Source organism: Rhinopithecus roxellana, chromosome 17, assembly GCF_007565055.1.
Source record: "Rhinopithecus roxellana isolate Shanxi Qingling chromosome 17, ASM756505v1, whole genome shotgun sequence".
NCBI lineage: Eukaryota > Metazoa > Chordata > Mammalia > Primates > Cercopithecidae > Rhinopithecus > Rhinopithecus roxellana.
The window spans coordinates 38,213,914-38,227,299 of record NC_044565.1 but is presented as its reverse complement, the minus strand read 5'-3'; the positions used below and the strand labels follow the sequence as shown (position 1 = coordinate 38,227,299).

Below are 13,386 nucleotides of genomic sequence, written 5' to 3'. Positions count from 1 at the left end.
TGTACTTTGGTTTTTTTGTTGTTTTTGCTTTTTAGCATGTAGTTTTGTTTTATAGGTCCTGTGTGATTTATGCTTTAAAGAGGTTCTGTTCTGATGTGTTTCCAGAATTTGTTTCAAGATTTAGAGCTCCTTCTAGCAGTTCTTAGAGTGGTAGCTTGGTAATGGCAAATTCTCTCAGCATTTGTTTGTCTGAAAATGACTATCTTTGCTTCATATATGATGCTTACTTTTGCTGGATACTAAATTATTGGCTGATAATTGTTTTGCTTGAGGAGGCTGAAGATTGGGCGCCAATCTCTTCTAGCTTGTAGGGTTTCTGCTGAGATATCTGCTGTTAATCTGATAGGTTTTCCTTTATAGGTTACCTGGTGCTTCTGTCTTACAGGTCTTAAGCTTCTTTCTTTTGTCTTAACTTTGGATAACCTGATGACAATGTGCCTAGGCGAAGATCTTTTTGCAATGAATTTTCCAGGTGTTCTTTGTGCTCCTTGTATTTGGATGTCTAGGTCTCTAGCAAGGCTGGGGAAATTTTCCTTGATTATTCCCCTGAATATGTTTTCCAAGCTTTTAGAATTCTCTTCTTCCTCAGGAACACCGATTATTTTTAAATTTGGTCATTTAACGTAATCCCAGACTTCTTGATGACTTTGTTCATATTTTCTTATTCTTTTTTCTTTGACCTTGTTGGATTGGGTTAGTTCAGAGACCTTGTTTTTGAGCTCTGAATTTCTTTCTTCTACTTGTTCAATTCTATTAGTGAGACTTTCCAGAGCATTCACCCATTTTATTTTATTTTATTTTGAGACAGAGTCTCGCCCTGTCACCCGTGGCACGGCTCAATGCAACTTCCGCCTCCTGGGTTCGAGTGATTCCTTGGCTAATTTGTCCAGGTAATTTTTGTATTTTTACTAGAGATGGGGTTTCGCTATGTTGGCTAGACTGGTCTCAAAATCTTGGCCTTATGATCTGCCTGCCTCACCCTCCCAAAGTACTGGGATTAGAGATGTGAGCCACCATGCCCGGGCAGCATTTCACATTTCTAAAAGTGTGTCCAAAGTTTCCTGAGTTTTTGGTTGTTTTTTCTTTAAGCTATCTATTTCCTTGAACATTTCTCCCTTCACTTCTTGCATCATTTTTTGGATTTCCTTGCGTTAAAATTGGGCTTCACCTTTCTCTGGTTCATCCCTCTTTAGTTTAATAACCTCCTAAATTCTTTTTCAGGTAAATTAGGGATTTCTTCTTGGTTTGGATCCACTGCTGGTGAACTAGTGTGATTTTTTTGGAGGTGTTGAAGAGCCTTGTTTTGTCATATTACCAGGGTTTGTTTTCTGGTTCCTTCTCATTTGGGTAGGCTCTATCAGAGGGAAGGTTTAGGGCTGAAGGGTGCTGTTTAGGTTCTTTTATCCCACAGGGTGCTCCTTTGATGTAGTGCTCTCCCCCTTTTCCTATGGATGTGGCTTCCTGTAAGCCATACTACAGTGATTGTTGTTTCTCTTCTGGGTCTAGCCACCCAGCAAGTTTATCCGGCTCCAAGCTGGTACTGGGGGTTGTCTGCAGAGTCCTGTGATATGAAGCATCTATGGGTCTCTCAGTTGTAGATACCAGTGCCTGTTTCAGTGGAGGTGGCAGGGCTGTGCAATGGATTCCGTGAGGGTTCTTGGCTTTGGTGGTTTAATGCTTTATTTTTGGGCTGGTTGGGCTCCTGTCAGGAGGTGCGCTTTTCAGAAAGCATCAGCTGTAGTAATATAGAGAGGGACCGGTGGTGGGCGGGGCCCCGGCACTCCCAAGATTATATGCCGTTTGTCTTCTGCTCCAGGGTGGATAGGGAAGGACCATCAGGTTGGGGTGGGGCTATGCACGTCTGAGCTCAGACTCTCTTTGGGCAGGTCTTGCTGTGGCTGCTGTGGGGGATGGGAGTGAGATTCCCAGGTCACTGGAGTTGGGTACCTAGGAGGATTATGGCTGCCTCTGCAGAGAAATGTAGCTTGTCAGGGAAGTGGGGGAAAGCTGGAAGTCACTGGCCTCACCCAGCTTCCATGCAAACTGAAGGGTCTGTCTCACTCCCACCATGACCCCCAACAACAGCCCTGAGTCTGTTTCCAGGCAGAGGGCATGATGGGCTTGAAAACTTGTCCTGGGCTACCTGCCTTCCAGCTGCAAAAGAAAAGGGCCTGAATTTTAAAATAGTTTTTATCTAGTTTTGTGAAGAATCTCAATGGTAGTTGAATAGGAATAGCATTGAATCTATACATTGCTTTGGGTAGTATGGCCATTTTAACAATATTGATTCTTCCTATTCATGAGCATGGAATGTTTTTCCATTTGTGTCACCTCTGATTTCTTGGAGCAGTGTTTTGTAGTTCTCATTGTAGAGATCTTTCACCTCTTGGATTAGCTGCATTCTTAGGTATTTTATTCTTTTTGTAACAATTGTGAATGGGATTGTGTTCCTGATTTGGCTCTTGGCTTGGCTATTGTTGGTGTATAGGAATGCTGGTGATTTTTGTACGTTGATTTTGTATCCTGAACCTTTGCTGAAGTTGTTTATCAGCTGAAGGAGCTTCTGGGCTGAGACTATGGGGTTCTCTAGATATAGGACCATATTGTCTACAAACAGGGATAGTTTGACTTCCTCTCTTCCTATTTGGATGCCCTTGATTTCCTTCTCTTGTCTGATTGCTCTGGCTGTAACTTCCAATACTCTGTTGAATAGGAGTGGTGAGAGAGGGCATCCTTGTTTTGTGTCAGTTTTCTAGGGGAATGTTTCCAGCTTTTGCCCATTCAGTATGATTTTGGTTATGGTTTGTCATATATGGCTCTTATTATTTTGAGGTATGTTCCTTCGGACCCTAGTTTATTGAGAGCTGTTTTGTTTTGTTTTGTTTTTGAGACAGAGTCTTGCTATATTGCCCAGGCTGGAGTGCAGTCGTGCAATCTTAGCTCACTGCAATCTCTGCCTCCGCCTCCTGATTAACTGGGACTATAGGCGCACACCACCATGCCCAGCTAATTTTTGTATTTTTAGTAGAGATGGGGTTTCACCATGTTGGCCACTATGGCCTTGATCTCCTGACCTTGTGATCCATCCGCCTCAGCCTCCCAAAGTGCTGGGATTATAGGCATGAGCCACTGCTCCCAGCTGAGAGTTTTTAACGTGTTAATGATATGTATGCTAAAGTGGCTAAAGAGGCTCAGTGTATAGATATCTGCAACTTACTTTGAAATGTATAAAAAATAAGATGTTTCAATATAATAAAAGTTGAAAAAAATAAGATGGATTGATAAAGGGACAGGTTAATGGACAGATATGTGATAACACAATTATTGTAAGACATTAATGGTCAAATCCAAATAGTGGGCATATGGATGTTTACTGTACATTCTTAGAACTTTTCTGTATATTTAAAACTTTTCATAATAAAATGTTGGTAAAACGTGTTACTGAGAAGGTACATAAGTCTACATAGGTCTAGTTTGGTTCAGTCAACATTTATTGACACCTGTAGTGTTCAAAGTGATATAATAAGTATTAGGGATATAAGAATGAAGTAACTTAGATTCTTTGAGGTAGAAAGTGGCAGGAAATAAAACTGGAAAGCACAGGTTAGTTAATGGAGAGTCCATGATAAAGAGCTTGGACTTTATCCTGTGGGGTTTTAGGGAGGGGAATGGTATTTAGGTAGATTACTTTAGTAGCATTGTGGAGGCTAGATTTCAGGAGGTGGTGGTAGTGGTAGTGGGTATAGACTAAAGACAAGATAATAATTAGGAAGCAGTACTCCAAATGAAGATGATTGATTAACCTAAATTCCAGTGGTTATAGGGCTAGATTCTAGAAATATGTAGGAGCAATAATCAATTGAATTTGATTGGTTGAATTAATTGTAAGTGGGTTATAGATAATCAAGAATGACAAAGACCACACATGAGTGTTAGGGGAAAATGATGAGTTTGGTTTAAGATATCTTATGTTTTGGATATCATCTAGTCAAGGACTTCTTTATTCATACATTTTTGCCTATATTATTTTATAAACATTCACTATAGAATTCCATGTCTGTTGCTAACAGTAAGATGTTGAGCAAAATGCATGCAGATACTGCCTTTCAGAAAGTTACAGCCTAATAGGCTGGGTGCAGTGGCTCATGTCTGTAATCCGAGCACTTTGGGGGACCAAGGTGGGCAGATCAGTTGAGCTCAGTAGTTCAAGACCAACATGGGTAACGTGGTGAAACCTCATCTGTACTAAAAATGCAAAAATTAGCTGGGAGTGGTGGCACATGCCTGTAATCTCAGCTGCTTGGGAGGCTGAGGCAGGAGAAGTGCTTGAACCCGGAGGCGGAGGTTGCAGTGAGCCAAGATCGTGCCACTGCACTGCAGTCTGCGTGACAGAGTGAGACTCTGTCTCAAAAAAAAAAAAAAAAAAGTTACAGCCTAGTGAAGGAGATAATTAAACCAGAGTTAGAATAAAAAGTGATATTTATGGTGATAGGAAAAGTACAAGATGGTATGGAACTTCATAGAAGGGACAGTTATCTTAACAATGGCTTGTAGGTATTATCAGTTTGAAGCCTGGGATGAAGCCTGGACTGGGGATACCAATTAATGTCTTTCTGCTGCTGATTCCTGAGAGTTGATAAAAATGTCCCAGCAACTCAGGAGGCTGAGGTGGGAGGATGGCTTGAGATTGGGAGGTCAAGGCTGCAGTAAGCTGTGATCACGCCACTGCACTCCAGTGTGGGTGACGGAGCGAGACACTGCATCTAGAAAAAAAAAGTTGTTAATTTTTTCTTTTGAAACAGAGTCTCACTCTGTCACCCAGGCTGGAGTGTGGTGGCATGACCTTGGCTCACTGCAACCACTGCCTCCTCCTGTGTTCAAATGATTCTTGTGTCTCAGCCTGCCAAGTAGCTGGGATTACAGGCGTTTACCACCACGCCAGCTAATATTTGTATTTTTTTTTTTTTTTAAGTAGAGACGGGTTTTCACCATGTTGGCCAGGCTGGTCTTGAATTTCTGGCCTCACGTGATCCACCCACCCCCCAAAGTGCTGGGATTACAGGTATGAACCACTAGTCCTGGCTGACAGAAAAAAAAAAAAAAAGCTATTTCTTATCTGTCCACTAAAAAAGTCTAAAAGCCAAGATGAATCCAGAGAAAACGAAAGAAATGGAGAAATAGTAGATTCTAGGTTTAAGACAGGGAATTTACAAGATGAGTCTGGGACATCTCATGCCATAAAAGTTAAGCTGCTGCCAAAGACTAATAGGGTTAAAAGGACACAGGAGCCAACACATACACAACACACACACACACACACACACACACACACACACATACACCAAACCCCAATGGATTAAAGACAAATGTGAAAGGTAAAAACTTTAATAAAAGGAGATTATCTGTATGAGATTGGAAATAAAGAAGGACATCTTAAACAAGATATAAAAGCATATCATAAAGGTATAATGGTGCATTCTTGTCTTTAATATAGTCAGAAATTTTTTTCATCAGCCACAAAGACAGGAAAGAGATAAGCAACAACCTAGGAGGAGTTATTTGTAATACTGACAAAGGATTAGTTTCTAAAATATATAAAGACTACTGCAAATCAGTGAGAAAAAGGCAAAGAACTCAGTGGAAAAATGAGTAAAACATAGGAATAGGCATTTCAAGGAAGAAGAAACAAGATCACAAGAAACATATGAAAAGATGTTCAACCTCATTATTAATCAGGCAAATAGAAATTAAAACCTCAATAAGAAACCAATACACAGCTACTAGGGATGATAAACATTTAAAAACCTGAGTGTTTAAGTATTAGCAAGATGTGGAGAAATGGAAACTCTTATACTTGTTTAGTGGAAATATAAATTGGCAAAACTACTGTGGGAAATATTTGAATTATTTATTAAAATTAAAGCTGTGTATTGCCTGTGACCAGAAATTTCACTCCTAAGTACATACCCTAGGAATATGTAGAAGAATGTTTATAGTTGCCCTGTTCATAATAGAGAAAGCTAGAATCAACATAAATGTCCATTCCCAGAAGAATGAATAAACTGAGTAGTGGATGAGTAAGTTGTATTCAGTTGGTGAAATACTATAGGCAGTGAAAATGAATATACTTACATCTATACATGTCAGCATGGCTATATTCAAAAATAATATTTAGTGAAAAAAGTAAGTAACAGGAAGAATGCACTATGTTTCCACTTCTATAAAGTTCAGAAAGAAGTAAAACTAAACAAGTTGTTAAATGAGTTTGAGACCAACAATATAGCAAGACGCTGTCTCTACAAAAAGCCCAAAATTAACTAGGTATGGTGGCATGCACCCATGGTTCTAGCTACTCAGGGGGCTGAGGTAGGATGATTGCTTATGCACAGGAGTTTGAGGTTACAGTGAGCTGTGTTCATGCCACTGCACTCCAGCCTGGGTGACAGAGTGAGACTCTCTTAAAAAAAAAAAAAAGATTTTATTTATGGAACTTGCCTCATATGGGAAAACCATAAAGACAAGCAAAGGAATGGTTAAGACAAAATTTAAGACTGAGAGTAGATGGAAGAAGAAATGTAATTGAGGAGGGGCACCCCGGGGACTTCAAAGGTACTGCTAATGTTAATGATTTTTCTCTCAATGGTGGGATGAAGGTGATTTTTATTTTGTTTTCTGGCTTTCCATATTTCTGTATATGTGGCTTTCAGAGAGGTGATGTCATGTAGGGGTTTCTCTAGGGTTGTGGTTCTTAACCAGGGATAACTTTTTACTGTCTTCCTCCTCCAAGGAGACATTTGGCAATGTCTGGAGAGTTATTTGGTTGTCGTGACTGGGGTGGGGAAACTACTGGCATTCAGTAGACAGAGGCCAGGGATTGCTGCTAAACATCCTACAATGCACAGGACAGCCCAAGAGCAAATAATTATTTAGCCCAAAATGTCAACAGCACCAAGGTTCAGAAACCCTGGTCTAAGGGCCAGACTCTTTGGGTATGAATTCCAGCTCTGCACTTTACAAGCTGGGAGACAATGGGGAATTACTTAATCTCTGTGTCTCAGTATCATTGTTTATATGAGGCTAATAGTAGTATCTGTCTCATAAGTTTGTTGTGAGAATTAACTGAAATAAAACATAAGGTACTGAGTCCAGAACCAGACAAATAATAAGTACTTGATAAATACTAACAATAATGTTTTGTTATTATTTTTGTTGAATATATTCAATTGGTTGAGAAAAAAAGTTGATTGAGATAATATGTTGAAAAATATTTATTATAGCAATAGAAAATTATGCAAAGACACACATATGCACAAACCCTACTTTAAAATGTAGCATGTGGAAATTTCACGAGAAGACCTTTGCAACCAATAATGACAGCCTGTTATAATCTATATCTTATCTGTACATAATAGCAATTTCTAAATAAGAAACTAGAGCCCTGAACATAAAGTGTGTATGAGTTAGTGCTAATCTGAATTTAAGCTATATTAGCAACTGACCTCAAAGTCTTCTGACAGATTACATTACAAAAACCATCCTGTACTTTAGTACACAAACTGATATTTCCCTTGTTCTCTGTAAAAACCCTTCCAGAAAGATCCTTGGGAAGTCAGTTTCTTGATTGGATTTCATGTACACTTGTTTATCCAAGTGGATATGCCTGTAAAGTTGTGACAGGATGCTGTTTGCTTGTTTGTTTGCTTATTTCAAGACAGGGTCTCACTCAGTTGTTGCTCAGGGTGGAGTGCAGTGGTGTGATCTCAGCTCACTACAATCTCCAGCTTCTGGACTCAAGTGATCTTCCCACCTTAGCCTCCTGAGTAGCTGTGACTACAGGTACACACTACTGTGCCCGGCTACTTTTTGTATTTTTAGTAGATATGGGGTTTTGCCATGTTGCCCAGGCTGGTCTCGAACTCCTGGGCTTACGCAATCCACCTTCCTTAGCTTTGCGAAGTACTTGGGTGTGAGCCACTGCACCTGGCCAGGATGTTGTTGTTGTTGTTTTAAAACAAGTATTCTAAAAGAATAAGCTATTTAAAATATATACAATTTATGGTAAAGTTTCTTGAAGCTTTAGCTAATTAAACAAATTTTTAGGCATGTATATTCATCTGGCCAGGATGTTGTTGTTGTTGTTTTAAAACAAGTATTCTAAAAAAATAAGCTATTTAAAATATATACAATTTATGGTAAAGTTTCTTGAAGCTGTAGCGAATTAAACAAATTTTTAGGCATGTATATTCAACCGTAATATGGCGTAGTTCCCTCCAAGCAAATAAAGATTATTATTTTTATTTTTAATGCAGGTATGTCCAGAAAGAAGTATATTGAAGCAATGATATTGATCATTACTATATATTGATCAATACTATCATACTATATAGTTCCATATAATTAGCAAAGTCCTACCACATTTGTGTTCACATTTTATGAATCACGGGATTCATAAAAATCCCGTGGAGTGTGTGGCATTATTTCTATTTTAGGAATGAAGAAGTTGAGGCTTAGAGAGATGAAATGACTTGCCCAAAGTAATAATGCTAGAAATTGTGGGACTATCATTCAGACTCAAGTTTCACAATAAATCCTAGCCTTACTGAAATTGGTATAACAGGGAATTGTGATTTCCTCTCAAAATGAACTGAGATGTGATATCAGGGACAGACATGGAGAGGGGCTCAGAGCTACTTGTTAGATGTGCTATTTTACATGCATTATTTATAAAAACTATATGTAAGTAATAAAATGTTTTGAATAATTTAATCATTATTATACACCTTTTATTTTTAAATTTTTTACTTTGGATAATTTCAAACATATAACAGAGAGAATGACATTTGCAAGCTGCTATATTACCCGCTACCCAGTTTCATCAGTTATCAACTCCTGGCTATTCTTTTTTTTTTTTCTGTGACACAGAGTCTTGCTCTGTCACCCAGGCTGGAGTGCAGTGGCATGATCTTGGCTCACTGCAATTTCTGCCTCCCAGGTTCAAGTAATTCTCATGCCTCAGCCTCCCAAGCAGCTGAGATTACATGTGCAGCCGTGACACCTGGCTAATTTTTGTATTTTTAGTAGAGACGGGGTTTTGCCATGTTGGCCAGGCTAGTCTCAAACTCCTGACCTCAAGGCCAACTCCTGGTTACTCTTAATTCACCTATATCCCTTCTACTTTTTCCCTACTGAATTATTCTGAGTCAACTTGAAGATGTGTAATTTCATTTGTACATATTCTGTTATGCACAATTTTATTTTAAAATAGCTTTTAAATAATAATTACAACTTGGGAATACTGAAAAGCTGAATAGTTTTTTAGAAGCTGTTAGTGTAGTTAATATAGACCAGTTAATGCAGTTAATGTAGTCCAGTTAATGTAGACCAATAGATAGCATTTCTTGAGTTCAAAATGATCATATACATTATGCTTTTCTCTTAGAATTTAAATGTCTAGTAATAAAAGGGGAAAGTGTTTTACCTGTTCTCTGCAGTCTTCTCTCAGTTCTCTGTCTAAAGTAAAAGATTAAAACATTAATTATATTAAAAATCTAATAAAGGACCTTAAGAAAAATTTTTTACAACATTAAAAACAGAAATGCTTAAAACAATAACAAATAAGTTAAAATGCTGAAAACTCTAGAGAAATAAAAAAGCAAACCTTAACATAGTATGAAAGTACCAATCATTTTCATACATATGTGTATGGCTACCTTGGGTTACAGTATTTACTATGTATAGTATATACTATAGTATATACTAGCAGCATATAACTTGAGAGCTTATTAGAAATGCAGAGCCATAGGCTCCAGCCCAGATCTACTGAATCAGAATCAACTTTTTAACAAGATCTCCAAATTTATATATATTTATTTGTATGATCATTGAAATTTCACCTTTGTAATAATCAGGCAACTTGGTATTTTATATCAGTCACAAGCAGTCTTATACCGACTAGAAATGCTCAGAGTTTTCTTACTTTTATTAATTTACTGAAAGTTCTTACAAGCTATAACATAGTTTTTCTGTTATACTTTGAATACTTGGGTGTCTTGAATACCATTACCTTCTGCATTACAGGTATTAGTCATCAAAAATCCAGAACAGATGTCTTTTTCAAGTTCACTCCTTCCGTCAATTATTTGTCTGCAGTATATGGGTGTTTTTAATTGGGAAAAGAATTAAAAAAGAAAATTTTAAGATTAAGTATAAGTTATAGATTTTAAAGTATTAAAATATTGTAAAATTTCTGGGTTAAAAAATGTAATTAAAAAATTTCTTTGGAAACTTTCAACAATATAGTAATCATTTAAATACCATTATATTTAAAAACATAGAAAGCCACTTTTAATTTTTCCACCATTAAATATTTTACAGGACATTTCAAAGAGCAGTTAAATTAAACTTTAACATACAAATAATGTATTTTACATATGAAGTTTTAAGAGAAACAATCATGGAAACCAAATGTGATGCTCTGAACTCATGGTTATTAGAAAATTAAAATGAATGATAAAGTTTTATAAACTTGTAAAAGTAATTCACTTTTGATGTAGAAACTCCCCCGCCAAAACATAGAAAAAGAATAATATAAATATCCAGAACTGTTCTCTGGATATTTAGCTCCACTACTTATTATTATGTATCTTTTAAAAAATAAAACTGAGATAATGTGGTTTTGTGAAATTTCATGTCATCATCTTTCACTTATATATTTTTTGTTTTAAATTTTTTACTGTTTATATGTTACAATTGACTTTCTTAAGGTATAGAGTCTTGTGAATGTTAACGGATGTTTACATTCTTATTACCATTACAAACAATATAGAACAGTTTCATCATGCCAAAAAAACCTCCCTTATATACTTTATAGTCACACCCCCCTCAACCTATACATCCTGGCAACGACAGAAATGTTCTTCATAACTATAGTTTTGACTTTACGAATGTCATATAATTGGAATTATACCATATAAACTTTTGTGACTGGCTTCTGTCATTCAGTATAATGCCCTGATATTCATCCAAGTTGTTAAATATGTATCAGTGGTTCACTGCTTTTTATTGCTGAGCCGTATTCCATTACAGATGCGTGTACCAGTTTATTCACCTGTTGAAGGGCGTTTTTCTCAATTTTTGAAAATTATGAATAAAACTGCTACAAGCATTCATGTACAGATTGTTGCGTGAACCTGATTTTAGTTTTCTAGTGTAAATACTTAATGGGATTGTTGAATCATATGGTAAATACATGTTTAACTTTATAAGAAACTGCAAAACTGTTTCCCAGAAGAGTTGTACCATTTTATATTACATCTCATGCAACAATGAATGAGAGTTCAGTTACTTTGCATCATCCTCACCAGCACTTGAAATTGTCAGTATTTTAAAAAATTATTGAGATTCTAATAAGTATACAGAGGTATCTCATCATAGTTTTAATTTCAGTTTCCCAAATAGCTAATGATATTAAATTTATTTGTTTGCTATTCATGTATTTCCTTATTGAAATGTTCATCCAAGTCTTTTGACCACTGTAATTGGGCTATTTGTTTTCTTACTGTTGAGCTTTGAGAGTTCTTTATATATTCTGGATACAACACCTTTGCTGGATATGTGACTTGCAAATATTTGCTCCCATCATACAGCTTGTCTTTTCAGGGTCCTAATAGTGCCTTCTGAGGAACAACAGTTGATGAAGTCACCAATTTTTAAAAAATGGATCATGCTTTTGGTGTCTAGTTGGAGAATTCTTTGTTAATCCAGGTCACAAATATTTCCTCCTATGCTTTCTTCTAAAAGTTTGATAAAAGTTTTACATTTTATATTTAGATCTATGATTTATTTTTAGTTAATTTTTGAGAGTAATGTATGAGGTTTAGTTTGAGATTCTTTGTGTGTCTGTGTGTTCATAGATGTCCATTGTGCCAACACCATTTGTTGAAAAACTATCCTTTCTCCATTGAATTACCTTTGTACTTTTGTCAAAAATCAGCTGGGCATATTTATATGGGTCTATTTCTGGGTTATATGTTCTGTTTCATTAATCTGTGTGTCTGTCCTTTTACTAATACCATAATTTCTTGATTAGTTATAGCTTTGGGGATGGCAAACCACAGTCCCTAGGCCAAATCCAGTTCATACATATTTTATTAAATAAAGTTTTATTGGAATACATTCTTTTTATATTATCTATGGCTGCTTCCTTGCTATGATGACAGAGTTAAGTAGTTGTGACACACTATGTGACCTGCAAAATCAAAAATCTTTACTAAATGACCCTTTATAGAAAATGTTTGTCAGCTCCTGCTTTAGCAGAAGTCCTAAGATCATGTTTGATTCTTCCAACATTATTTCCCTTTTTCAAAATGTTTTTTGTTATTCTAGCTTCTTTGTCTCTTTGTATAAATTTTAGAATCAGCTTGTTGATATCTTTAAAAAATTCTTCTGGGATTTTGATCAGAATTTTATCAAATCTTTAGATTAATCAGAAATCTTCAGATCAGTCAGGAGACAGCTGACATCTTTACTATATTGAGTCTTCAAACCATAAACACGTCTCTCCATTTATTTATTTATTTATTTGACAGAGTCTCACTCTGTCGCTCAGGCTGGAGTGCAGTGGCAGAATCTTGCCTCACTGCAACCTCTGCCCCCCGGATTCCAGGGATTCTCCTGCCTCAGCCTCTTGAGTAGCTGGGACTACAGGCACGTGCCACTGCACCTGGCTAATTTTTTTTATTTTGTATTTTTAATAGAGACAGGGTTTCATCATGTTGCCCAGGCTGGTCTCAAACTTCTGACCTCAGGTGATCCGCCCGCCTTGGCCTCCCCAAGTGCTGGGATTACAGGCATGAGCCACCATGCCCGGCCCATTTATTTTAATCTTCTTAAGTTTTTAGCATACAGATGGAATGTTTTCTTAGATTTATAATATTTCATTTATTTTGGAGCTACTGTAATTTAAAAAGCTTTTTTGGTTTTCAATTGTACATTACTAGTATATAGAAATACAATTGGGCCGGGGCGGTGTCTCATGCCTGTAATCCCAGCACTTTGGGCGGCTGAGGCAGGCAGATTGCCTGAGGTCAGGAGTTCGAGACCAGTCTGGCCAACATGGTAAAACCCCATCTCTATTAAAAATACAAAAAAATTAGACGGGTGTGGTGGCATGCACCTGTAATCCCACCTACTAGGGAGGCTGAGGCAGGGGAATTGCTTGAACCAGGGAGGTGGAGGTTGCAGTGAGCCAAGGTCGTGCCATTGCGCTCTAGCTGGGTGACAGAGTGAGATTCTGTCTCAAAAAAAAATAAAAAGAAAAAGAAATACAATTGATTTTTATGTGTTGACCATATATCTTGTGACCTTGCTAAATGCACTTACTAGTTG

General features: G+C 37.1%; 1 protein-coding gene across 1 annotated transcript in view; it reads right to left on the bottom strand.

The window, feature by feature from the left end:
- Positions 1-13,386, bottom strand: part of WDPCP (WD repeat containing planar cell polarity effector) — a 473,258-nt gene that overhangs the window by 21,822 nt on the left and 438,050 nt on the right. The window contains 2 exon segments of the mRNA XM_030920555.1: positions 9,479-9,510; positions 10,064-10,143. Of these exon segments, the coding sequence (XP_030776415.1) occupies positions 9,479-9,510; positions 10,064-10,143 (112 nt within the window).